Raw genomic sequence first — 26,943 nt, 5'->3', positions numbered from 1 at the left:
ACCCAGTCATCAAAACATTGTTCCATACTGCAGTAATGTCCAGTAACTACTCAGGGTACCTTAAACTGAGCCTGTGTTCAGACAATTTGAAGAAACTAAGTGTTCAGAAGGATTTTGCTTCCACCAAATCTCTGTTGGTGAGGTTAACTGCTTCAAAGGTTGGGATCTATTTCAACTTGGTTTATTGTCTTCTGTTCTATATTATTAATGTACATTCATTGGTCAGACAAAACAGCATGAGCAGCTTTCCAAAAAACGTTATTCACATGAAGTCTGAAAAAAATAAACTGAGAAATTAGTTGATTAGTTGGAATGGCCGTTTTTCTAACTGCCTGAATGATCTCAGTCTGTGCGTACTTGCATTGTTAACATTACGCGTGAAGCTGACTTTCTGGCAACAACAGCTAAAGGCAATAGCGGGATTGTCCTTTAAAATGATTCATTTTCTATCAGACTCTTTCAGCAGCTTGACAGAAGCACTTTCTTGCCTCCCGGCACTAAGAAGAGTCATATATTTATGTTAGTAAACAGTAGCACAGCGTAACGCTTTCGCTTCAGGGTTACAAGACACACAACAGACAAAGTTGGGAAGCAGAACAAAAGTGCGGGGCCGTCCCAATTAGCTGTTGGCAGTAGATTAACGGGGTAGTGATGTCAAAGCGTCTCCACACTCCTGCACAGATAGTAGCCTCATTCAAGTCGACAGAATACCATTTGCATATCGATGATACAGAGAAGAAAAAGGGCCGATGTGTCTGATACACAGCTGTGACATCCATGAAAGAAATATTATCCCCCTTCAGCCAGTGGGTCTTCTCTCCACATCTGTCTGATGGCTATGTGACTGATTATTTTGGGCATTCCAATTCAAGATGCCCCCAGGAGGGAGGGGACCAACAAGGGCCTCTGTTTGCTCCAAGCATCCCCCCCACCCACCCTCACCCCTTGCTCTTGTTTTTATGTAGCTCTCCTATAGTGCATGGGGCCCTCTTTAGAACTCAACAGACCATCTACAAAGGATCATCTCTGAGACTTTAGTCATAAACTTCTCAATTAACAACAGAGTCCATCTTCTGTCTATCAGTGGGAGGGTGGGAGTTCGTGGTAAAGGCACTCGGTGCTCCACTAGGCCTGGTTTCCATGGAACCATACCCGACAACTCGTTGTGACTGAGGCACGCCATTCTTCTTCCCGCTGCAAAAAAATGTGCCGCTCATTCTGACTCAGGCTATTGTGGAGCGCACAAGTGGCTCTCTGAGGAGAAGGGGATGGAGAAAGAAAGGGTGGGGTCAAGGTTCAAACGAAAGGCTCCCATTGGGACTGCCTTTCTGTTATCAAATTTGTTGAGACACAAAAAGAGCTACAGTCTCATTCGCAAGAACATCTTGAAGGAGAGAAAAGGGGGTTAAGAGGACAGCATTCTTTGTGTCAGAGCACCAGTCCCTCGACAGTGCGGAGGACAAACTGTCTTCACTTGGCTCCACATACAACTCCCTGCTCCTCCACTTTCTTTTTGAGCAGCCAAACTTTTCTTCTCAGCAGCACCGGTAAGTCTTTATCCTAATTGATTATTTGTTCGGTTGTAACTTTCTGAAAAAAAGACTGTTTCAAGAGGAGTGATGTATGCGTGAAAGGTGGCACAAGAAACAACAGCTAAAGGCTTTTAATTGAATGACTTTTAATGGAGAACTAAATAAATTACTGCCTTGGTATAATTGTCCGCTTAGTTGCAAGTATTTATCAGAAATATCTCATATTAAATGGTTGAGTTAACCCCTAAACACTGTTTTTAAAGCGATCTTTCATCGTTTTTTAAGGTTGGATGGCTGAATATCAAATGCATTCATTTAATCCTGTTACCAGATTTCACATTTACTTTGTCCCACTTAAAGACATTACAGCTGTCACAGTTTTGTCACATAATGTCTGTAAAGGACCGATGCCAGGATCTTCTTCTCGTGTGAACGCCTGCACACATCTGCTTAACCAGATCACTGTGATGAAGGCACGTTTTTAGGATTGTCTCTCTCCAGGATTATCCCTCTGAGATCCGTGTTTATGAAAGCTTTCCATTCAGCTGCTCCGCTCCTGGCGTGTTATCCCTGCCGGGACCGCAACCCTTTTCTTCTCGGGGACTGAAAGCTCAGAGTCTGAGCCTTGGCTGAAAAATGCCCCTCCATGTGGGTCTCACAATGTTCACTGAAAAGAGCCCCGTGGCTACATCTGGATGGTTCCTATATGGGTCAAATGTCTGGCTAGAGATTTAGCTAGAGATTTAAGGTGGACAATCCCTTTGCTTTTGTTTTGTTTTCTACAATTGTGCAGCATTATTCATTTGTTATTTATTAATTGCTATAGAAACATCTGACCTGTGACAAGTTGATCCCAGTGACTTGTGTTATATCCTATTATTGGTGTTGGATCCCACACAAATACCAGAGTGAAAGTTAAAGAGAAGCCTTGCCTCAGTTTAATTAAAGTCAGATTTTTCTGTTCATGCCCCAGTGATGCTAGTGTTTGGATGACATGCTAGAGCAACAAAACGAAAGAGCAGATAAATACAGAAAAAGGGGAGTGGACGGCTGGAGCTTGCCAGATTTGGTGGGTGTGAGTGGGTGGTCATTTTTGAGGTGTGTCTAAATAGTTGGGAGCAATGCACGATCCTAGGAGGAGTGTCTGGTAATATATTGCTCAATTTCACCCTTAAGTCTTTAGAGACAGATATTTTTCTAAATCTGCTGGGCTGGGCAGTCTTCATGCCTAAAGTGTTGCATGTAGTGTTGCCACATGTATGATTATTATTGCACTTGTACAATGCTTAGTTCCATTTGTACAACTCATACATAGCCCAGTATGAAAACACTTTTTTGCAAATGCAATGGGGATAAAAGGGTTTTGTCACTTCATTATAAGGAGAAACTAGTGTCACAGAGTTCGTGTCTCAACGTAACGCCTTTTTAATCATATTAAATATGTTTTTATACTGTTTCTGTGTCACTTGAGAAAGTCTCTCATTATTTTAGTCTGTTTTGTCTGTCAAATTTGGCAGAAATGTACCTCCACAGCCAACCCGTGCACCAAACATACTAACTAATATTATGTATTTATTGAAACTGCAGTTCACATAATGTGAGTTCTGGGTGTAAGTCGCTACGCTTAGCTTAGCTCGTCTTAGCTTAGCTCATCTTGGCTTAGCAGAAATATTGGAATGAGGTGAAAAGCTAGACTGAATTCGTCCAAAAACTTATCTTAATGTGTTAGGTTAAATTCGTACAGTTGTACAAAATAAACCAATGAGATATAACATGCGAACTAAAACCAACGGTAGTTAGACAAAAATATTTTGTTACCAGGCTAGGCTAGCAAGTGGTTGTTTCTAGCATTACATTTAGCATACAGACATCAGTTTATTTGTTTTTATCTATCAGCTATCATTTATCAACTATCAGCAACAAAACAAATAAAACAATTCCCCTAAATATCTAAACTGTTTCCACCATGCTATAGTTAGAATGTGAGTTCTGTTTTTATACTGTATATAAATTTGTTTTATAGCCAGCAAGAGGCTATTCTTGTTCAACAACTTGACTGCACCGCCAGTTACGCTGCAGAGACAAGAGTGAATAATATCTGATGACGCGGTGGGTCTGACTTCCTGGATTGTGTAGAGGAAGTGTAAAGGAAACACTTGTAGTGGTCAGAATGAGGCAATCATATGTTCATTTGCAAATGAGCCAAAGACACTGACATCTATTGTTACCTTGTAACCTTGTAGGTCTGACACAGTAACAGTCCCTCTTCCTGGCTGTTGTTAGTGTTGTCTGTACAGGGTTGAGCTGGTTTCCTTTCACTGGGCTAGTTTGCTGTCTGAATACTAACAATGAACTTCTGTTTTAGTCAAAAGTACTTGACACAAATGCAGGTCAGAAATTAGACCTACTCTACAGCCAGCATTGTAAAGCTGTCTTGCAGCCATGCATTGAGATACCTCTGAATTGCTTTTAGGATCAATTCCTAACAATTTCTCTGTCTCACCAGCAACCAAAATGGAGTCTGCTACGATGGAGATGCCGTCCTTGCTGTCCAATCAGTCATCGGAGAACTGTGCCGCGGTGGAAACGTCCGTTGAGGACAATCTGTTTGGATGGTTCTACATCGTGGTTTTTGTCCTGGCGCTGAGTGGTAACAGTCTGGCTCTGTGGATCTTCTCTCACCAGCGTGGAACGTCCTCCCCGGCTAACGTCTTCTTGATTCATCTGGCTGTGGCAGACTTGTCGTACGTGATCATCCTCCCACTCAGGGCCATCTATCACTTTACTGGAGGCCACTGGCCCCTTGGCGAGGTGCCCTGTAGAGTGGTGGGCTTTTTGTTTTATGTCAACATGTATGCTAGCTTGTACTTCCTGGCCTGTGTGGCAGGGGATCGCTACCTGGCTGTAGTTCATGCCGTGAGGTCTCTGAAGATTCGTCGTAGTCGCTATGCTCACATCATCAGCTTCTCCCTGTGGGTCCTGGTCACTGTCTCCATGGCGCCACTGCTGGTCACCCATCAGACTGCACAGGTGGACAACATGACCGTGTGTTTGCAGCTGTACAGGGAGAAGGCGTCGCGCAATGCATTGATCTCACTGGCTGTGGCTTTCACACCGCCTTTCCTCGCCACCCTGTCCTGTTACCTGCTCATCATCTACAGCCTGCATCGGGGCTCCAGGTTAGAGCCCGCTCTCAAGCTGAGGGCCCTGCGCACCATCGGCCTGGTCATGCTCATCTACGTGGTCTGTTTCCTGCCTTATCACATGAGCAGGGCCACCTTCATCCTTGGTTACAGCCACCCTGGCGTCTCCTGCCAGACACGCAGAGGCCTGAGCCTGGCCAACCGTCTCACCTCCTCCCTTACCTGCCTGAACGGTGCTATGGACCCACTGGTCTACCTGTTCGGGGCAGAGAAATTCCGCGGCACGCTAAGGCGACTGTTTTGTAAAGATAAGTCAGGGGTGTCAGGAGCCACCAGTGGAGAGTTAAAGGGAACACATGAGAGCTCTGTGAGCGCCAAGTCTGAGTTCTGAGGAAAATCACAACTGGATCTAGACTGAGTCAAATAAATTCTTCTCCAACACAACCAATTTGGGTCTCACTATCCTGTAACTGTTGCCTTTGCCTGACTGAAGTGTCAGATTCACAACACAAACCCAGTTCTAGAGTCCAACTTAAACCCTGCAGTTTTTGAACAGATTGTTAGCATGCCGTGGCCAGTGCTACTGTTTGATTGACCTCATTTTGGACTGGGTTTGATTATCCGCAGACCTTTTGCCGTTGGTTCTGGCTGTGCTATCATCCATTGTGTAACAATCGGGCTTAGGTGGGATCAATTTACCTCATTCCCACTAACTACAACTGCAAATTTGTCGATTTTCAGAGAGATTTTCAGAAGATTGCCCAACTGGTTCAAGTTGCCACCCACTGCCATCAACAGGTTTCATCCCCCCCCCAAAAAATGAAAAGAACTAATAACTTTCTTGTCCCAGATATGAAACAGGCAATTGGTAGTGCTTTGTTTGGTGCTATTATATATTGGTAACATTTTCCACATGCATGTAGGGCATCAGGAATTTGAGGTTTATTATTATTAGAAAATAACTTCATCAACTTCAATCAACTTCATGCTAATGTAGGAAAACAACTTTGTGTAAGACACCAAAAGACTGATCACATTTGTAAATAGTCATTTTTTTACTGTATATTTCTACTCTATTTTATTGTATTGTAAACCAAATGTAATGAACATTCATTAGTCCTAGCTTTTTTAAAAATCTTATGTGTATTTATCTGTGCTAGCAGCATGACTTCGTAGTCCGTGTCTTTAGTCTAGGCCTTTCTATCTTCCATGAAATTCCAGGTATAAGTAATCCTTACAGAAACTGTAATAACTTCATAACCGCCTGCCTTTTTCTGAAGCTTGACCAATTACTTTTTTCTATTCTTGCAAAAATGTGCATTAATCAGTAAATGTTAGCAAGTAGATTAGCATGCTAGCTTTAGCATTTAGCTCAAAGCAACACTGCCTCACGGAGCTGCTGGCGAAGCTGCAGACCCTTGGGCCCTCAAAATCTGCTTTATTTACGATAGAGTGCACTATATTTAACAGTGGCCATATTTAGGTGTCTTAATTGTAAGAGTCTAAATGTAACCTCTACAGTGCCGTTAAAAATACCACAGTGGAACAAACCGAGCAGTGTCGATGACACGTCTTTCTGCTAAATATCTCACTGTACATCTCTACGGCTCCTATCAGTTTACAGCTGTTGCCGTAGGCGTCTTCATACTGTATCTGTGAATACATGTAGCCTTTACTTTTTTTTAAAAACTGCTACTAGACAGCAGTATTATGTTTGCTTTATTTCTTGTGCTTGACAAATCTCCACTGTAAATGTATTCTTCATTATCGAGCTTCTGAATCCTGTGCTATGCATCTCTGTTGTGCTGCTGCATGACATACTGTTTAAGCAAAATAAATGTAATTTGCAAAATATTAATTAAATGTGTGATGACTGCCTTTTGTGACTTCAACTTGAAAATCTTTAAATCTCCATTTTGACATGAAAACTGACTACCATTTAATTTCTATAAGAACAACTGACTCGTGTTCCTCTTTTATACACTGTATTTATATGTGTAATAATAATCTGCTTGTCAGTGCTGTTACATATGAACTACATGAACTCAATCTACCACCTTTGTCCTGAAAGCGATAATATGATTTCATTTATCTGTGTCTTCAGCGTGCTGTCTGTGAAAGTGGCAAACCTATTTCAAGTGCAGGGACAGAAACCTCCGAGGCTGCAGTGACTCATCACCGTATAGTTCTCTTTTCATATCATGTGACCCGAGTTGCGGTTTGCGAGCTGCTTTTCCTCCTCTTATTTCTGCAAGACTTCCTGTCCATCGCATGAACAGGGCAAGCCATTCTAAACTCGCATTTCCTGAATGTATAAAGTTTAGAGCCCCCTGCCCCTCCAACCTCTACTGATTCATACGATATGATTAAATGCATATAGCAGTTAAACTCAGGGTTGGGGGCGGATGTGAGGGCTTTTTATTATCTTAGCTAAAAGGGCAAAAATGCATTAGAAAACTAAATGAAGACTATTGTACTGTGAGTTTCACTTAAAAGTGAATTGATCAGAAAACCCCTTCAGTGTAACAGCTCAGAATCATCATTTTTTTTTTCCACTTCCCCTTTTCACTTCTTTTTGAGTTTGATCTTGAACATCGCTATTTTCTGAACAGTTCACATTAACAAGCAAGCTTACGGAAACTGAATCGCAAAGCTTGCTAGTTAATCATTAGACTAATGTGACAAAGATTTCTACTGTGCAAGCTTAAGTCTGTATTTCCATTTTACAGCTCTGTGACACAGAACAGACAGTCGAGGCACCAGGGCCCTCCTCCTCTACAAAACTTCTCAAATGAGGAAGTTGAAGAAACAAGCTAGCAGCAGCTTCCTTTTACAGCTTGCAGAGGCAGTGGATTGACAAGTGAAAGAAGGGACATAGAGGAGGGCACCATGAGAAGATGAAAATATTCAAAGAGAAAAACTGAGTCTACTCCGGGTGTGTTGGTATATTTTTTGAGAGCAGATGCAAAACTCTTGAGCGCAGGCTCTTGGATGAGAAACAGGATGCAAAGTTATCAACCTTGGTACCATGGCACCATATCACGATCCAAAGCTGAGGATCTACTTTCCAAAGCAGCAAGAGATGGAAGCTTCCTTATCCGGGCCAGTGAGTCCATACAGGGAGCGTATGCCCTCTGTGTGTTGTAAGTTATTTGCCTTTAACTGACAGTTGATTTTAATACACATTCGTACCGCGGATTTGTTTCTTGTTCATGAAAGCGTCATAAGATTCAATGTGAGTTGAGGATTCAGGCTAATGAAAGAAAAATAACATGGTATGGCTTTTAAACTGTGTGTTTGTAAGCTTTTCTGTTTCCAAACGTCGTTATTTATGCATTAATATAACATGATTAAAAGTTAAAGTTAACCCTGCTGTGTTACACTGTAGCACAGGATCATTTTCGCACATACACACTGCAACACAAGACTAGTTCCCCTTTATTTGCATACCGTGCCGCCACAAAACACCATCCTTTGCCCAGCGCGTATCACTTTCATGGAGTAACCTTTATTTCAAATACCTCAAAACACTCAAAGTTTGTGACATTTGCATTTTATTGTTTCCACCACAGATACCAGAACTGTGTGTATACATACAGAATCCTTCCAAATGAGGATAAGAAGCTCTCTGTCCAGGTGGGTAGACAGTGTGACATGGGCTACCAATATTTTTGGTCCAAAGTCAGATGAGTTATTAGGTTATTATGTAGGACTATTAAATAATGCTGCTACATGGCTATTTCTAGGACAGCTATTCTGAAACCTAATTTAAGTAGTGCAACATATTTAAAGGTAAACCACATTGACACAGACTTGTCTCCACATTTATAGTATTTTGTGTTTTTTCATGAAGCACCACAATGAGGCTGACATTTTTTGGATGTGTATGAAAAGTCTGAGCATCTATCAGATGAGTCACAAATACATGAATTACAGACAAGTTTACGATCATGCATTTATAAAATTATACCTATACCATCAGCCTAAGATGGATTCTGTGCTTGTTAATGTGAGTAGGCCCCCAGACTGCATGTTCACTGCAGTACTATTGTGAGAACGTAAACATATTAATTTCAGCATTTAGATCAAGGCATATAGCCTCTCAGAGCTGCAGAGAAGCCACAGACTCAAAAAACTAAGATGAAATAAGTGGTATGTAACACTTAATACAACTAGGTGTTCGTAGTGTTTTCTTCTGCAGCGAATACCACAAAACTGCTACTGATGAAGCTTATGACGCCTGCAAGTGCAAAATGAATGCAGCGGGTTTCTCATTTATTGACCTTTATCATTTTATGAATGCAGTTTGCTTGTGTGTTTGTACAGTAGAAAGGGTTTTGCTCAACAGTTTGAATTTTGTAGAGACTGAACAGTTGGGGGGAGCTTTTGCAGCTAAAAGCGTTTCATGGCAGCCTTACGTTTATTTAGGTCATAGAAATATAGTACCAAAACTTTTCAATAATTAAGTATACTACTTTTGTTTTCAAGTTTATTTTTAACATATAACTAAATACACTAAATAATGGTTAATTGTGATTCTGGGAACACTCCATTTGGACTTTATTATGGGATGTGTTTCAACAGAGTAAACAAATATACCTCTGCGTGAAATTGGATAGTCCTACAACCAATCAGAGCCATTTCGTTGTAAACTAATTGATCTCTGCAGTGCTCAGATGACGTAGATGACTACGTCACTGTCACGCTACACAGCAGAGCCGGCCTAAAAGATTCAAAGATTGACCCAGCAGATATCTTTGATGGAGCATAGTCAGTTCCCAATGGAGCGACTCCTGTTACATTTTGTTGGTGATGCATTTTTCAATAATTTAATGTACAAAATTAGATAAAAAAGGAAATTAACAAAAATATTTCCAAATGAAATATGAATCCATTAATAGTTGGATTTACAAAACAACAACAAAAGTAACAAAACAAATCAGTAAGATGAATAAATAAATCATCTGATTAAAAAATCTGAAAATGCTTAAAACATAAATGACTGGATTCACAAATGAAATGAAGAATGCAGATTTCAATTAGGTTTTTTAAATTACATTTTCTTTTCACAAGTTCACAAGTTCCATATCACATTAGCTTTTTGATTTGCTTTCATTTAGCCTACATGTTTAGCCTTTCTGTGACACTGTTCACAGGCAAAACAATGCAAATTAGCCATGGCACGCTTTCTGAGCGGTTACACAGCCACACCTGCCTCACACAGTATCTGATCCAACTCTGAAGTTTTACTAACACACGGTATGTCGATGTGTTTGCATTTTGACTTGGCTTTAATTCTCCTGAAATCTCCACTACTGATATACTGTATGGATCAATTTGTGAATCCAGTTATTTATTTCTCTTTTCTCAAACTGCATTTTCAAACATGTTTTTAATCCACCTATTTATTTAGGTATTTTTAAATTATCTTCTTTGTAACAGTAGTATGTTGTTTTATGAATCCCATTTAAATTGGAACTGTTTAGCGATAGACTAATATTTCATTTGTAAATTATTTTATATATATATGTATGAATATATTTTCAAATAATTCAAAATGTCTATTTGTATTGCACAATTAGTTATTAACTAGTTAAAAATTTTCATTACTCTTCCCATGACACTTGAAGTCCATATAGGGTATACTAGCTGGAAAAACAGTAGGTTCATATTTGTCCATTGTCGCCTTTAAAGTGTGGTAAAAGAAAACCAAAGACGGTTAGATTCATCTGGAGGAAGTGAAATATCGGTTACAATAAAGTGTAACAAAATACTCTACATATGTACGTATGTAGTTTTAATAAATTATTTAGGTTATGAACATATTTTACATGCAACAACTACATAAAGCTATGGCACTAAAATGTAAATGGGCTCCGTATTACTAGAGCAATGATGCTGGACATGAGGATTGCCTGATTTCTGATTGGTTTAAGTGCTCATTGGCAGAGGCGTAGCTTGTCTGCAGGCAAGGCAGGCAAATGCTCGGGGCCTCCCGAGGGCTGACACACTTTAAACTACAGTGGTGGCAATGTGCTAAGTTTCCAAAATGAAAATGAGTTACACTCTCTGGGGGTGTAAAACGAAAGAAAAAGAAAGAGGAAGAAGAGAAAAGAAACAGAAGCAGATGTATGGTGATTAATACTGATACTAAACAGCTATCTGAATGCTGCTAGTATAGCCTTAGGACGTTTGGGAGACATTTGAATAAAATAATATACACTAGCGTCACATTATTTAAGAAAAACAAACTAAAGAAAGGCAACCAGACAAAATGTTTTGCCACTCATCCAAGTGCTTCTTCAGTTTTGGTGTGTCCAGCTCTGTTGTCCACGACCAAGTCTTGTGTGTCCGCTGCCAGTCAACTTGTTAGTTTAGATAGAAGGCTGAAAACATGTGAAAAGGCTAGAAGTTAAAAGTATTAACTCTTAACCAGTCAGTATAGGCACTGTCACTGTCATACACAAGGTTTCTGCCGTTTTCAGAGTTTTACATGAGTTTATATAACACTAGATGGAGGAAACATGCTAACTGGACTATACTTTTTTCTGTAATGCTGATTAACTGTTGACTGGAAATTCTTGCCTGGGGCCTCAAATAACTCTGCTCATTGTGCATGCGTCATACAGAATGTACTCATTTCCTGCTCAAAACATACACACAACACATCTGTGTGAGATACAGTAGTAGATATATGGTGCAGTTGAACCTAAAATCTAGTGGCTTCATATTTGCTCTCATTAGTTTTACAGAAGGGGGACAAAAATAGGAGAGAAATAAAGATTTGTAGATACTTTTGCAAGGGCATGCTTCCTCTTTCCTCATACATTCTCCATGTTTTCTGCTTTTAATGCATCAACACCTGTGAAGCTGTCGAGCATACTGTTTGGAACATTATGCTTTTTAGCAAAGGTTTACAAGTTACACCTTTTTTTAAAAAAAAAGAAAATACTTTGCATTTCCCTTCCAGGGCTCCATGAAAATATAATTACCACTAATAATCTCTTAAATGCTGCGCATATGTTACTATGATGGCTCCTGGTTCAGAGCACTGCTGCCATTTTAAGTGAAGTGAAAACGATGCGTAACAGAGCGTTTCAGAAGCTTAAAATAGGAACAAAAGAGGATATTAAATGATGAGTAACATATTGAAAAGAAAAAGTAAAATTTATAGTTTAATAGAGATTATATTTAAAAAAATAAATAAATAAACATTTTAAAGGTGGAGCAGGTGGATTTTCAGTGCCTGAATATGGACAACAATATATTCTTTTGACTGACATGAACAGAGAAAGAACCTCTCAAAGCAGCCCTACGGCTAGAAAAAAGCTGCAGACATAGCAAGTACATATATCTGACTTCATAAGGGAAGTAACACTTCAAGGTTATGTCACCTGGTTAAGTAAAATGCCAAAAACTTTCTCCCTGAACAACACGATCACGTGACCTTTCAGATTTGTTTTTTAATTTTCTCCTGTTCCTATTGAGACGTGAGTAAATTCAGTTTCTTCTGTGACCTGCAGGCATCTGAAGGAGTTCCAATTAGGTTCTTCGCCATGCTGCCCGAGCTGGTGGAGGCATACTACAATCCCAACATGGGTCTGGTCACACATCTGCAGTACCCGGTACAGAGGGAGGAGGAGGTAGACGAGGAGTCGGGTCAAAAGCAATATATGGGTAATAATACATTATTTTGATATGAGCCGACAAGGAGCCTCTTACGACTACGCTAAATATCTGTTTAGGCAATTAGACTGATGATTTCTGGAAAAGGTGTAAGACGTAGCTGTGGCTTTTTGTTTCATCTGTTTAGTTGATAAAAGTCCTAAACAGACGATATGACTTTATGTTGCAGAGCCCAGTCATCCACCGCAGCTTCCACCCAGGATCTTCCCCACCGATGTGAAAGACAGTGACTCCAAGACTTTTGAGCAAGCCTCCAAGTCCTTATCAGACACCTACCTGATGAGACTGCAGCACATGGACTTGTCCACGTAAGATCACATTTGCAAAGAATTGTTCAGCATGTGGGCGGCCCAGTGGTGTGGTGGTTAGCACTGGTGTCAGTGACACATCATCGGCTGACAGGGCCCTTTCTGTGTGGAGTTTGCATGTTCTCCCTGTGTTTGCATGTGTTCTCTCTGGGTACTCTGGCTTCCTCCCATGTCTTTGGACAACATGCTTGTTAGGTTCATTGGTGTGAGTGTGAGTGTGAATGTGAATGGTTGTCTGTCTCTCTGTGTTAGCCCTGCAATAGCCTGGTGACCTGTCCAGGGTGTACCCCGCCTCTCACCCGATGACAGCTGGGATAGGCTCCAGCATAAATGTCCAGCATGTTGTTACCAAGGTCACAATACTAGAGATTTGGTAGTCAAGCCATGTGCTGTTGTTATTGTCCAGTATCTCCATAAGCTGTGCCATCAACAGTACCTACACAATTTTGCCATTGGCTCTGCACTGAAGGATTTTCTCTTGTGGCCACCCTAGCTACCTCAAGTAGCTTTCCACATCCACATTCATAATTCATCGTGTTAAGTGCGATAATTCCTACAGTTCTACATAGAGATTCGACACGCTGATGCGCTTTGCCTGCAGCCGATGTGAGAAACGGAAAGTATGAGGGAAGTGATCTTGTGTTATACTTTCAGGATACCAGAGGAGCACCAAGCTGCCATCCAGGAATACTTCAGGACCTCAGTCCTCTTGGATGTTGAACAAGTACAGAACGGCAACCCTAACCTCCCTGGATTTAAGAAGCTAACGATTGCAATCTGCAAAAATCTAAACAGGTAGAGTTACCAGTCATTAGCATACACAATACTCTATTATCTATCTTGTGTGGGGTTGATTTAATCATGCAATGTGTTTTTTGTGAGACAGTGAAATTTCCCGCGTCCTACCATCTCTGGAGGCCTTTCATAAAGTGCTGGACCAGCAGCTCTCCCCAGGGATCGGACAGTTCCCAAGACAAGTTGGTGACACCCTTGACACTTTGCAGCCTTGTCAGCAGCGCACGCTAGAAGCCCTTCTCACGATGTGTTACTTCCTTTATTTTCAGATGTCTGTCGATTCAGGTCAGTCTGTGTCCTATAGACTTGAGCAACTGACAAAACTTCTCTACTCAATAGAAGATAAGGTAAAGCACTGACATTTGTTTCACTGAGAGCCTTAGGTTTTTGACACGCCAACAGATGTCATCAGTAACAGATGACACATCATTTGTGTATTTCTTTTTTTTAGGCTAAAATTTCTGTCTTTGAGTCAGCTGGATATGACGGCGGTCACAGGAAATCTCTCATTCCACTTGTAACGTTTGAGGTGATTCTCTAATTCACTTGTTATATTACAATGCAGGGGGGGGGGGGGAGAAATAATTTTACTTCCCCGGAGGTTAGCAGATCATTTCTTCATTTCTTTCCCTGGCAGGTCAAGCAAGAATTTCTCGGGATTTCCCCAAAGACATTCCTGAAAGTGGATGTCGAAAGTGGGAAGCTCTACTTAAAGAAGTCAAAAGATGGGACTGAAGACAAATACTTTGTGCACAATAAAAGTAAGGAATCTAACCTACTAAAACCCAAATCATTAGTGTTTTATGCACACTAGCAATGTAGCTCTAGCAGCGCAGTCCACCACTGAATGTCTCTAACAAGTGACGGAATGGCCATAAGTTGTATTCATGAGGAACAAGCCCATACTTACTTTACTGATTCTTTGGCTTTTGGTCCAGCTCACCATGACGTCTTTGGTTTTTAGTGATATGTCAGTTTTCTCTCCAAATCTCCATGAGTTGTTGTATTAAATGACACCCTTAGCTTGAGTGATAATGTCCCACGGGTATATTGGGACATTTCATTGCATTTTTGTAACAAACCTGGCAGCTGCATGTACAGACAAGAGAATAAGGCTGTCTTTGCTTGCCTGGTCTATGTCAGTTATCTCTTTACGGGCTCTCTTGTCCTGCACCTGAACTAAAGTACAAGATGTGCACAAGCGATCTCTTTGGGTAATATGTTAAAGTTAACCCTTTAAGGGGCAAGCAACCATATATATGGTAACTATATATATATATGGCACACATTTTAAATTGCGTCCCTGTGCCTCTCAGTGAGGTCGAGAAGCATGTGGTTTCCACCCAGCCAATCAGAGAAGATCAAGGCAACATTTTCAGGTTAAATATGGTCTGCAAGGTCCACCTCTGCATGACTGCTGAACATAACTGCTTTATTAGGCACCATGAAGAAGTGGCCTAATGTTGTCTAAGGTGATAATGTGTTATGTTGACAAGTGCCTGCATCAGCAGTTATGTTCTAATGATCTAAATACATTTGTTTACCAGTCATGGGCAAGGAACCATATATGGTAAATTCATTAATTTTGATTTTCTCCATAAAAATTTAAAATTTTGAAACAATTCACAAAAGTGTAAAAGCCTTCTTATGCCGTACAATGACACTAGTGGTGAAATTATGTATTTCCAAGTATTTCAATGAGTGAACTATAAAGGGTTAAGCTCTGAAAATTTACAAACACAAGTGTGATGGAACCTGTTGAAGTCCAACTTAAATTTGAAAAACTAAGCCAAGACGGTGAACATTCATTTTTCATTGTCATTGTAAGCATGGTAGCATTTAACTCAAGACACAACCTCCATCAACACCACCCATATTAATTACAATACTACGATCTTCAGTCCTGCAGTTGGTGAAATCCCAGAAAATGCACACCAAACTTGTCATCGTGGTGGAGACGGAGAAGGAGAAGATTGTGCGGAAGGAGTTTGTGTTTGATGACACAAAGGTAAACATCATAAGACTCCTGTCGCCGAGCCCTATCTTATTTTGTTCAAGCCTCCTGTCTTGCAAGGTTATTTAGGTTTGATGTGTTTTTTGTTTGTTTTTTGGTCACCCCAGAAAAGAGAGGGTTTTTGTCAGCTGCTTCAACAAATGAAGAACCAACACTCGGAGAAGCCTGAACCGGACATGATCACAGTGTTCGTGGGAACCTGGAACATGGGTAACAATGATAACATATTCAATGCTTGAATTATTTCTGACGGCTGATAATATAAAATCTCATCCATAAACCCACAGGAAATGCTACTCCTCCCAACAACATCAAATCCTGGTTTCAGTGTAAGGGCCAAGGGAAGACGAGAGACGACACCGCAGATCACATTCCACATGATTTTTATGTCATTGGGACGCAGGAGGACCCTCTTGGGGACAGGGAGTGGGCGGACACCGTGAAAGGTGTCCTGAGGAACATCACAAACATTAGCTTTAAACAAGTGAGTGACAATGGGACAAAGTTACTGATGAACTCATGTAACAGAGCAGTTACACATCAAATGTCACCTGTCCCATCATCCAGGTGGCGATTCACACTCTGTGGAACATTCGGATCATAGTCCTGGCCAAGCCTGAGCACGAAAACAGGATCTCCCATATTTTTTCAGACAGCGTGAAGACGGGGATTGCCAACACTCTGGGTAAGCAGTTCCACTTCTCCACAAGTCATTTATGGCCCGCTAAGAGGAAAGCAAAAGTTCACCGAGCAGTTACCCACCAGCACTCACTGTGACGTTTGATTTGTAGGAAACAAGGGAGCTGTGGGAGTGTCCTTCATGTTCAACGGTACGTCCTTTGGCTTCGTCAACAGTCACCTGACTTCTGGAAGTGAGAAGAAGCTGAGGTGAGCAGCAAATTACGCTACAACATGTACACAGATATAACCAATGGTGTGGTTGCTATGATGGATGGATAGTTAGGCTGGATGTCTGATGACTTTTTTAAATCTTGATTTTATCAACTTATATGGGTCTCTATCAGTGAGCGTATGGAGCATCACAGAGGAGTGTCAACAGAAACAAATGTACATGCACAGTATTTTCATTCATTCATTCCACTGACTGAAGGATGTTCAAGTGGACCATACAGTGCATAATAAAATATATAAAATGGCGGACAGCTGAGTTCACTGTAATTGGCTGAGGGTGGTGAAAAGAAACAGAACAGGAGCTCTACAGACAAAGCATGGTATTGTTAACTCCAAACCATTGTTACTAACTTTGTTAGCATTAGTTTTTTATCTGAAATGCTAGATGCAGTAAGCAGTGTGTGCTGTAGAAGATTAACTGTACACGCAAACCTAGCTTCTCCCAGGTAGATGGTCAAAAGGCTGTATTTGTTTCCCCACTGCTGCTGCTGCGCTGCCACACAAGACTCAGGACTAGATTAGAGGTTGAAATTGCTTTTTAGTCAGTTATAATTATTTATCTACCACTGCTATTTATTAGTCGTGGTAACTTTTTTACTGTTTTTATTTTATCATTGTTATTTACAGTTTTGCCAGATTTGTGAGATAATGGTGTCATCACAACCTCCTTGGATGGTCTCTTCTCCTGAGTTTGTTTTTTCCAATTTCCCTGTGTTCATAGCAGCATAGCTCCAAACATTTAAACCTATTGCCCTAACACAGGACCACAGGAGTCATATGTTTCAAACACATAAAACTCATCAAAACGTCTGCACACTGTAAAACATTACAGCTCCTTTAAGTTACGTGAAAGTTTTACTTCTCATGACAGGTTGCTGATATTCAACTTCATTTTGTAAGTCTTCAAAAATGAAGAGTAATCCTTTGTCTTGACTACATGTGAGCTTTGCCTGTGTGGTCAATGTTCATTTAGCTCATGCCTTTAAGTTTTGAAATGAAAAAAGGGGGAGGAGGAGGCGTGATGGAGAAATAATACTGGGAAATTTACAGGCTGCCGACAGATTCACATTTTTTAATTAGAACTGTAACTGAAAAATGGAGATAACTTTCAAACAAGGCTCTACAAAAGAGGATTATACCACGGTATAACATTGTCAGCAAGGATATTGGCACCATAAGCGTAATGGGCAAGGTGGATTTTAGAACCCGTTTCGCTACCAGGAATGCATTTCAAAGAGGCTGTTTTTTGCGAATCAAATTTTAATGTCCTCCTCTCTAAGTGGTATTAAGGGAGGCCATTGTTTCAAATGTCAGCACCAACCTTTGTACATTTTGTACATTATATTTTTGAACAAACAAGATTGGTAGGTTTAAAACTAGCCATTAGCAGTCACGATGGGAAACCTAAGTAGAAACAATTTAAAAACATCACATTTCCAAGTTAACTCGAAAATGTGAGGTCATTTGACAAGATACAATGAGTTTTCTTCAATGAGTATTGTAATGTGGGTGTAGCTCACAGGTTTTCTTCAAGTTGAGTTTACTCGCGTGTTTAAGTCTGTGTTACATGAACAGAAATCAAAAACCTTTTCAGTTCCTAAAATCACATTCCTGACGCTTCTGCAATTCATATTTCATTTATTTATCTTTTTGCTGCATTTGCAGACGTAATCAAAACTACACGAACATCCTTCGATTTCTCAATCTGGGAGATAAGAAGCTCAATCCGTTTGACATCACTCATCAGTTCACGCACCTCTTCTGGCTTGGAGATTTGAACTACCGTGTTGAATTCCCATCCACAGTAAGTCGTACAGAGTGTTTGCATTGTACGACAAGTCTTCCTGACAGTGACGCTGATATCAGGATCGGTCGATCTGCTTCGTGTAGATAACAGAGGAATTTGTCCTGACATTGAAGTCAGAAATGAGAGATCTAGCGGTGCTGGAGTTCAGTGACTGGTGCATAAAAGCATTTGCTGGTTGCCGGGTGTCTGAGCGCTCAGCTGCTCACACGGCCGGGAAAAGTCACTTCTTTGCACTGTTTCCCTTCACAGGAAGCTGAGTACATTGTGTCAAAGATCAAACAGCAGCAGTACCAGGAACTCCTCAACAAAGACCAGCTCAACATGGAGAGGAATGATGGAAAGGTCTTCTTGCATTTTGGTGAGCTCTAGAGAACAATACAGCTGTGCAGCAAATAGGTGTAAACTGGACTTGTCCAGTATGTGACCTCCTACGTGATCTCTGTTTTACTCGTTGGCTGATATGTTCATTGATTGTCAACGTACCTCTAAACTAAAAAAAAAAAAAAAATTATTTCACATGTAGATGAAGAGGAAATCACTTTCGCACCCACATATCGCTTTGAAAGAGACACGCGAGAGAAATATGCCTACACAAAGGCCAAAGCCACAGGGGTAAGCCCGTGTTTACTCAGATGTTTTCTCACTGTGTGTCTCCTGTCACTCCTCATTGTGCACCAACTGTGAAAGCAACTACACCAGTGAACACAGCTCTCATGTGACACGCTTGCTCCGCCTCCGTGCGAATACGATTGACGCACTTTTGCTCATCACATAACCTCTCACCCATCTTCTCACACATCACAAACTAAATCTAAAAAACACACCACAGCGCTAATCTGCTGCCTTTTATTTCAAGTGCTTCAGTGCTTTAGAGCCTTCTGTATGAAAACACTTAACTTCATTGTTTATGCATACGTGGCTTTTCTAACTCTGCAGACAAAATACAATTTGCCCTCATGGTGTGATCGTGTCCTGCGGAAGTCTTACCCTCTGGTTCATGTTGTCTGCCAAGCATACGGTGAGTAATTCCCTGTTTGCTGTTTACTGTACTGATTGTTTTTTCGTCACAGCAAACATTGATGCTTGGCTTCATTAATGAATCACTCATACCTTATCTATACTGTGTAGTTCAACAAGCACTGACAGTTTCCAATCATTGAATATGTTAATGAATATATACAGTACCAGTCAAAAGCTTGGGAGCACCCACTTATTTAAAGGTTTTTTGTGTGTTTTATTGTTTCCTACATTTATTTATTTTAACTCTGGGCTCTAGACCATGCTGTGGGTCTCTACATATATTGTTGAAAAAAATAGACTTTGTGGACTAATCTAAACAGACAGATCAGCTAAGAAAAGAGATTGGATGATGAAGCTATGAAAAGCATATTAGGAGAGACATTTCCAGAGCAATGATGTAGGGAAATGAGATGCAGGGTGGGAGCTGGTGCTTCTTTTCCTATGGGAGCCAGTGTCGTTTTGAAGGTTTTTGTTACTTCTGTTGAAGACACTTCTTAAGTAGACGGACATTTATGTCTTAAAGTAATGATGGCCTGTCCTTTGTCTTTACTTATTTGAGCAGACCTTGCCATGGTATGGATTTCTACAGTAGTGGGATATTTGTTTCACTTTTACCTTGTCTGACCTGTTCATTTGAAAGAAGAACAGGTGTAAACCACATGATGCTGTAAACTTTGGATACTTTAAGAAATCTAAAATACAAAACATACTTTGGTTTGTTTCCATTGATTTGTGTACTACAGGATGCCATATGTGTTTCTGTTAAAATACAGAAACAAATCTCAAATGCCCATATTTATAATTGGAGCTATGTACTTTGTTGAAAGTCAATATATTTTTCAAGGAAACAACGTGGAAAATATGTCACAATGATGTTTATGTTTTGACAACATTAGATGAAACCTCCCATTTGATCAAACTGTTTAACTTGCAGGGTGCACCAATGATATCATGACAAGTGACCACTCGCCGGTTTTTGCCTCATTTGAAGTCGGCGTTGCCTCTCAGTATGTTTCAAAGCAAGGTACGATCAACAGTCAGCCTCATCACAGATAAAGGCTGCTCCAAAATTGTGATCTAATATTTTCTTCTTCTTCTTTTTTTTTTTAATTGTTCAGATCCAAATAGTGCACCTCAGGGTGGAATACAAATCATGAACTGTGTGGCCACCTTGTTGACAAAGTCAAAGACCAAGTTCTTCATTGAATTCCATTCCAGCAGTTTAGAGAGTAAGTGTCTTCTTCTTGGCTGATCTTCTTGGATTCTGCTTTGCACGAGCTGAGATTAATAAAACAAATATTTCCCCCAGAAACCGTGAAGACTTCAGAGGGAGAGAACACAGATCACCACGACGGATTCATAAAAGTCCGGTTTGGCAACCAAGTTGAGGTAAAATAAGACACAGCTGTCAGTGTGGGAGGTGACCTTTTAATGGCATCACTCAATCACCATTTATGATCTTTATGTTTTCTAGCTCAACCCCATCATCTCTGACCCCGAATACCTACTGGACCAGCACATCCTCATGTGTGTGAAGTCGACGGACTGCGACGAGTCGTACGGTAATGAGCACACATGCAGGGTGTAATGCAGACGCACTGAACTCAGTTGTGCTCACACTTTGCTGGTGTGTTATTCTCAAAGGAGAGGGCTGTGTTGCACTGCGTGCCGCCCAGTTCTGCTACACCGAGTTTCATATCACCCTGACGCACCATGGAGAGAAGACGGGCACTTTAACAGGTGGCATCCAGTTACACACCACCGAGGCCAAGACAACTGAGAAGTTATACGGTAAGTCTGGAAGTCAGCTCAGGAATTATTTGTTAAAATGTTTTCTACTTCACTTCTTGAAACGTCAGTTTCTTATTTTACTCCACTTTCAGATTTCATCAAAATTGAAAAGGATGACGCTGTCGCCTCAAAGGGCAAAGGTGGAGACCTTAACAAGTGAGATATTTTTCGTTCGCCTTTATTTAAAAAAAATATCTCGAACACGACTCCAATGTGTGATCTTTTTAATTTCTTTTGGTTAACAGGTTTTCTGCCTCACATGCACTTGACATTTCTAACCCCAACTACATGGGAGTTTCATACAGAGGTGGAAATGTGAGCGACAGGGGCTGGAGTTACAGCATGCCGCCGCGAAACCCTGCCACAGCCGGACAAGGGTTTAAAGATGGCAAGAAGGGTGGTTATGATGTGGGCACACGCAGTCCCACAGGAAAAGCTTGTTCTGGGTAAGTGCCTATTCTGGCGTGAAGTGACTTCAGTTCTATTTCAGATTCAGAAAACAAATCTCTAAACACACATACGCAACATCTTCAATAGGAAGTGAAATTGAATCTTTACTAACCGGTCCTTCGTTCACTAGGGGTGAGGATGGAAAGACGTCAGAGATGTTTGACAATCCGCTGTATGGTTCAATGGGAAAATCACACAACAGGAACAAAGACCAAGAACATCCCCAGAGGGACCACCTCACACCCCCAGATGCATTGTTTTCATCCTCCAAAGCAGCAGATGGAGACAATGATCGCCCCCCGGTGCCCACCCCACGCAACCGCTCCTTCACCTGCTCTGAGAACAAATCTCAGCCACCAACCCCCACCAACCTGCATCCTTCAGGACACAAGAAAGTGGTGGTGCCCTCACGCTCAGAAGGTGGGATGTTACAAAACCGGCCGCCTTTACCCGCTAAGTCCCGACCAGGCATGCCAGACCCCTATGTCCCCAAACCCAGAGACTACAGAGACACCTCTGAACTCCCCAGCAAACACAGACCGCCAGCAAGACCCGGTCAGCCACAGCCTCATTAAGACGATAAAAACCAAAGTAAAACATATCATGATCCAAACTCTTTGCTTTGTCTTATTTTTGTGTATCCAGACGTTCCCAAGATGGGCCGTCCTGTCAAGTGATATCAGGCTGCAGCTTTGACTGCACAACCTTCTGCCAGGCCAGCAGTTTCCCTCTGTTTTCCGTGTTTATGCTAAGCTAACTAGCTGTATCTGACAGATCACCTTCTCATCTAAGGTCTCTGACGTCATCCCCGAACTATAGAACCATTCTTTTAACGTAATGCAAACATTAGAGACACATTTGCAGACTTTATTTTAGCTAAGCGAGCTTTACAGCCTAGATTTGAAAGTGACGTCAGCTTTTCCGTAACTGTTAGAGTACAGTTTTACACTATACAGCTAATGAATGTTTACCGCACAGTATTATCTTGCACATGTTTGCCTTTAAGATGTATAATAAACGCTCAAATAAATTCTGAAATCAAAACTTAAGTTGACTGCGTATTGCATTTTTTTTTTTGTTGTCTGTGAAACTGGCCACTCTTAAGTCTGCTGTAGAGACTAGTGTAATGCTGCTATCTGCTGCTGCCTCAAAGAATTGCATGGTGGATCACTATTATTTTTGAGACAAATAGTTAGGCTTAAGAACAACAGAAAGGGGTTTGATAAGTAAAGAAGTTTCTTATCGTCATGGCAAAGACAGTGAAAGGTGTAGGACATCCTACTTAACCTTTACTGGAAACCAGGGTTGGGTCAGATTACTTTGAAATGTAATCGATTACTGATTACAGATTACATGGCAAATTTTGTAATCAGTAACGTAATCTATTGGATTACCCAAAACATGTAACGTAATCTGATTACTTTAGGATTACTTTTTACACAACTTGTACAAGACATACACAATCTTATTTTCCTCTCTCTTTAATTCAAAGTTGTGGCGATGTTGCCAAGTACTGAACGTATTTTTGCCGACTGGAACAGGTCTATTCCCAGATAGCAAGAGGCTGGCGGACCACCGTCAGCCCACTGGGGATAGACCTGGCAGTCCGCTGGAGTTTTGCTCATCGGTTCACTGGCGGTCCGCGAGCGAGTTGTCGTCAAATGCCCCAATATTTTGTCACTATTGGTCTAAAACCTTTTTCATTTATTCAGTTATACTTCATCCATCACTTTAATAACATTTCATTTATTTTCTTAATATTCATGATAAGTTAAATTTCAAGAGATGGTGGTCCAACGGTGGACCACAAGTGGCATGCCACCAGCGGTCTGCTATCTGCCAATCTGATTTTGCTATCTGGGTTGGTTGACGTTGACGGTTCCTCCATCTTGGGTTTTGATTTGAACCTTTTTCTTGTCAAGAAACTACACAGGCAAATGGATGATAATGACATCTAGTGAACAAACAAATGGGCTGCTTGTCAAATGAAAACACTGGCTAGGCTATCATAAAAAAGTTGCATTGTTTGCATGATAAAATGTAATCAGGTAATCCCCAACAATGTAACTGTAATCTAATTTCGCATTTTTGTATTGTAGTCTGGGCTGATTACAGTTACTTGATTTTTGTAATCTGATTACGTAATCTAGATTACATGTAATCAGTTACTACCCAACCCTGCTGGAAACACACTAAAGTCATCAACTAAATTTTCTGTTCGATCGTATGAGACTAAAGCTGAAGTTGATAACGTGAAATGAGCGCATTTTTCCTTTGACCTGAAGGATATAACGGTGCCTGTCATGATTGCTAATCAGATTGGACGAAAACCATGACCTTTGTTACACACTTTTTCATTATTACTCTTATAACTATTGGCAGCGGGTTGCAAGTGAACAACAGCAGATTTTACTGTGTGTATGCGACACTGTCACGAATTTAACATCACAGTAATTATGTTCTGTCGTCGCGTGACACCACTCACAAATCTACAATAAACCATGCCGAATTATTAGTGTCCTTCCGTGTGTGCGGTGCACGTTGAACGCGTCTCTGGCTCCCCCGCGTGGTGCTGGGTCGTAACTACACTACACGCCGGTGCGTCGCAGCAATAACACGCGGTCTTATACGTCATCGACAGCAGACGCACCAGCACAAGCAGCAGCAGCGGCAACAATGGTAAGACGTTAAATTGAATGTATGAGTTTTTGTTCAGTTTGCATCAAACACATGTAAATTCATTGGGCTGTGTACTTGCTCCTATCCCGGTGTATCTCTCTGTGTGGCCTGGTTGGCTAGCTGTTTGCTAAACCTCTGTCGCGCTCGTGAATTAGCACGCCGCTAACACTAACGCTAGCATGTCGTTTTGTTTTTCAGCTTTTCTACTCGTTTTTCAAGTCGCTGGTGGGGAAGGACGTGGTGGTGGAGCTCAAAAACGACCTGAGGTAATAATTTTTTTTAAATGCACCCACTTAATTAGCTAACTACCCACGAATACAGTGAAAAAAATGCGTCACAGTGTACATAGCTCAGAATAGCAGAGTAATGTGGTGTGGTAGACCTCACTAATAACTGTGTTATATGATGCATTGGTGGTGTTTTCAACGATACATGGCCGCTATCTGTAAATCAGTGATGTCCCTAGTAACTTCTGTTCCCGCATCTCTTTTCAGCATCTGTGGAACACTTCACTCTGTTGACCAGGTTGGAAATAATCTGTTAATTTACAATTTATTTACTTTATTTAAAAAATAAAGCAATACAGTTTTTACATTTTCTATATCACCTTCCTCTGTTTTTGTGTTTCAGTACCTGAACATTAAGCTCACAGACATCAGTGTCACAGACCCAGAGAAATATCCACATATGGTAAGTTTGGCTGTCTGCTGTTTCTTCACAGGAATTGTTCCTTCTTTTTCCACTATTCATTTTGAGACAGACAATTAGACTTAACAACAACAGAAAAGTGTTTGATAAGTAAAGAAGTTTCTTGTTGTGTGCCTTATCGGACACATCTTTTCTCTGTAAGCGATCATGATGGATTTAATTACGGTTGAAACAAGGTATAAATGAAATGTAGGTTTTCAACTTTCATTTAGAAAAGATTGTCATTCACGGATTACACACGTTTCTTACATGCTTTCAAGTTCTAGAAATATTTAGGCACTGACACATCGTTCATACTTTACACTCTGTTCAGATTATTATTGTTAATTATTATTATTTGAAAAGAAACCATTGCGTTTAAAGTGCAGAAATTGCACATAATCTTAAATAAAATGTTAATTTATTTAGCTATTGACTGAATCATTTCAAATACTGACCGCACAGAGATAAACTAAAGTAAATTCTCCAAAAATAAAAAAAATACCAGATGCATTTTCAAATGGTATCTCTCAGGAAGAAAGTCAGTTGTTCCCCATATAAAGTTCAATAACTGTATCTTTCCAAGTATCGTTGCACAGCGATTATCTTTGTATCTTTTCCAAAGCTGTAAAAATATATTAACAACTAGTTGAGTTTTCTTGATTTAATGGGACATGCTTATACACCTGATCTTGAACTGAGGAGGCTAGCCTAGCCCGCTGATTAAAATGGGGTTGTCAAATAACAGAATCATGTGTCGGTATAACACAATACATTCCAACAGTCCACAGCCTCCAAACTGAAACTCTCTGTTATTTGAAACTAATGCTGAATACTGTATTCATTAACACTGACGTACTTAATGAAGTGAGTGTTGAATATCATAAAAACATGCACAATTTCCACCAAATGTGCCTTCCCAGTGTGTGGCAGGAAGAACGTTACCTCATCAAGACAAGAATGATTTTGTAACTGCTACTATACACCAAACGGTGTCAACAAAGTTAACCTGAAGTCTGTTCCCAATTTGAAAGTTGCATAAAATGGGGCACCAACTCATGACCCCCAGCTCTTTAAATGATTGTCTTCAAACTCCATCATGTCTTGTTTTAATGTCCTCCAGCTGTCTGTGAAAAACTGTTTCATCCGTGGATCGGTGGTCCGATATGTTCAGCTACCCGCAGATGAGGTGGACACTCAGCTGCTGCAAGACGCTGCACGAAAAGAAGCCATGCAGCAGAAGCAGTGATTCAGCTGCAGGACGGGGTTTAGTCCGGGGTGGGATTTTTCTAACGGTGAATAATGAGTAGTTTAAGTTAAGTACATTTAATGATGATGCCAGCGATTTGTGCAGCTCTTGACACAAAGCAGTATTGGTCATAAGCCTCTTCCTTCCATTAGTGATGAATAATTTGCAAATGAGTAATTATTGGGAACCTTCTTTACCTCACATACTGTGAGGAGTCTTCATGTCTGTTCTTTTTTGTTGGAATGAAAACTAAAACCAATTTTGAGTCCAGTTTTGAGAGGTAAAGATCCTCTCTGATGTTTATGTTTCATAATAACAGGCACTGTTTGCTCTCATACAAATGATGACGTCTGGATTTTTTTATGCCACTTGGAAATAAAAGTTATTTTATTTATATTTTGATCAAGTTTTTTTTTTCCCAAGTACAGTATTTTGAAGATTTGAGTTGAGGCCTTTTGGGAAATTGGTGAAAGGTTATTGCTACCAGCTCTAACCACAGAGAGGTTATTCTGTAAATGGCTGCAGTTATGTTTAATAAAGATAAAAATCTCATGGCCTCATGCTGCTAGTCATCCAAATCAGAATACTGAGATGACTTAAATAGAGGAGGGTGTAGTGATTTGTCTTCAGCTGTACCGTTTACTGTTTTTGATACCTGTGAGACATGGAGCCAGTGGTTTATCAAAATGCATAGCAGAATGTTCTTAATCTTGACAGCTATTGTGCTGAATCTCACTTTTCTGCAGTGTTGCACTGTGACCCAGATGAGGGTCCAACCTTTCATCCTTGTACAGATGAAAGGTTGAATACACTGAGCTGCTACAGCCATACTTAGTCTGGTATGAACAGCAGCTCATGGGGCCTAATGTT

General features: G+C 40.6%; 3 protein-coding genes across 3 annotated transcripts; all 3 read left to right on the top strand.

Moving 5' to 3' along the window:
* The first annotated feature begins 1,163 nt into the window (after nt 1-1,163).
* Nucleotides 1,164-6,788, top strand: gpr17 (G protein-coupled receptor 17). Its single transcript, XM_084547513.1, has 2 exons — nt 1,164-1,547; nt 4,039-6,788. Exon 2 carries the CDS (start codon nt 4,047-4,049, stop codon nt 5,064-5,066), a length of 1,020 nt encoding a protein of 339 aa, XP_084403639.1. The 5' UTR covers nt 1,164-1,547; nt 4,039-4,046; the 3' UTR covers nt 5,067-6,788.
* A 598-nt stretch (nt 6,789-7,386) lies between these two features.
* Nucleotides 7,387-23,631, top strand: inpp5d (inositol polyphosphate-5-phosphatase D). Its single transcript, XM_084547869.1, has 26 exons — nt 7,387-7,818; nt 8,248-8,311; nt 12,199-12,352; nt 12,531-12,669; nt 13,324-13,464; nt 13,556-13,646; nt 13,734-13,811; nt 13,916-13,993; nt 14,102-14,225; nt 15,366-15,472; nt 15,586-15,688; nt 15,766-15,962; nt 16,046-16,163; nt 16,270-16,366; nt 18,056-18,194; nt 18,447-18,555; nt 18,721-18,809; nt 19,134-19,215; nt 20,152-20,241; nt 20,336-20,446; nt 20,527-20,606; nt 20,692-20,779; nt 20,862-21,008; nt 21,101-21,164; nt 21,254-21,454; nt 21,589-23,631. The coding sequence occupies exons 1-26, from the start codon at nt 7,667-7,669 to the stop codon at nt 22,031-22,033; spliced, it is 3,288 nt and encodes a 1,095-aa protein (XP_084403995.1). The 5' UTR covers nt 7,387-7,666; the 3' UTR covers nt 22,034-23,631.
* Nucleotides 23,632-24,058: 427 nt separating this feature from the next.
* smx5 lies at nt 24,059-26,467 on the top strand. The gene is made up of 5 exons (XM_084547740.1): nt 24,059-24,137; nt 24,336-24,403; nt 24,632-24,662; nt 24,768-24,827; nt 25,948-26,467. Exons 1-5 carry the CDS (start codon nt 24,135-24,137, stop codon nt 26,071-26,073), a joined length of 288 nt encoding a protein of 95 aa, XP_084403866.1. The 5' UTR covers nt 24,059-24,134; the 3' UTR covers nt 26,074-26,467.
* The last annotated feature ends 476 nt before the right edge of the window (nt 26,468-26,943 follow it).

The sequence above is a fragment of the Chelon labrosus genome (genome assembly GCF_963514085.1).
Source record: "Chelon labrosus genome assembly, chromosome: 7".
NCBI classification, from domain to species: domain Eukaryota; kingdom Metazoa; phylum Chordata; class Actinopteri; order Mugiliformes; family Mugilidae; genus Chelon; species Chelon labrosus.
Note: the sequence above shows the minus strand (reverse complement) of the source record. Positions and strands in the feature narration are given on the sequence as shown.

What these genes read in the sequence shown, in the direction of transcription:
- smx5 (XM_084547740.1), top strand. An exon ending in GAGCTCAAAAACGACCTGAG is followed by an intron (nt 24,404 to 24,631) that starts GTAATAATTTTT and finishes ATCTCTTTTCAG; the next exon opens with CATCTGTGGAACACTTCACT. An exon ending in CAGAGAAATATCCACATATG is followed by an intron (nt 24,828 to 25,947) that starts GTAAGTTTGGCT and finishes AATGTCCTCCAG; the next exon opens with CTGTCTGTGAAAAACTGTTT.
- inpp5d (XM_084547869.1), top strand. Translation starts at nt 7,667, where the DNA reads ATGAGAAACAGGATGCAAAGTTATCAACCTTGGTACCATGGCACCATA. An exon ending in ATAAGAAGCTCTCTGTCCAG is followed by an intron (nt 8,312 to 12,198) that starts GTGGGTAGACAG and finishes TGTGACCTGCAG; the next exon opens with GCATCTGAAGGAGTTCCAAT. An exon ending in CGTGGGAACCTGGAACATGG is followed by an intron (nt 15,689 to 15,765) that starts GTAACAATGATA and finishes ATAAACCCACAG; the next exon opens with GAAATGCTACTCCTCCCAAC.
- gpr17 (XM_084547513.1), top strand. Translation starts at nt 4,047, where the DNA reads ATGGAGTCTGCTACGATGGAGATGCCGTCCTTGCTGTCCAATCAGTCA.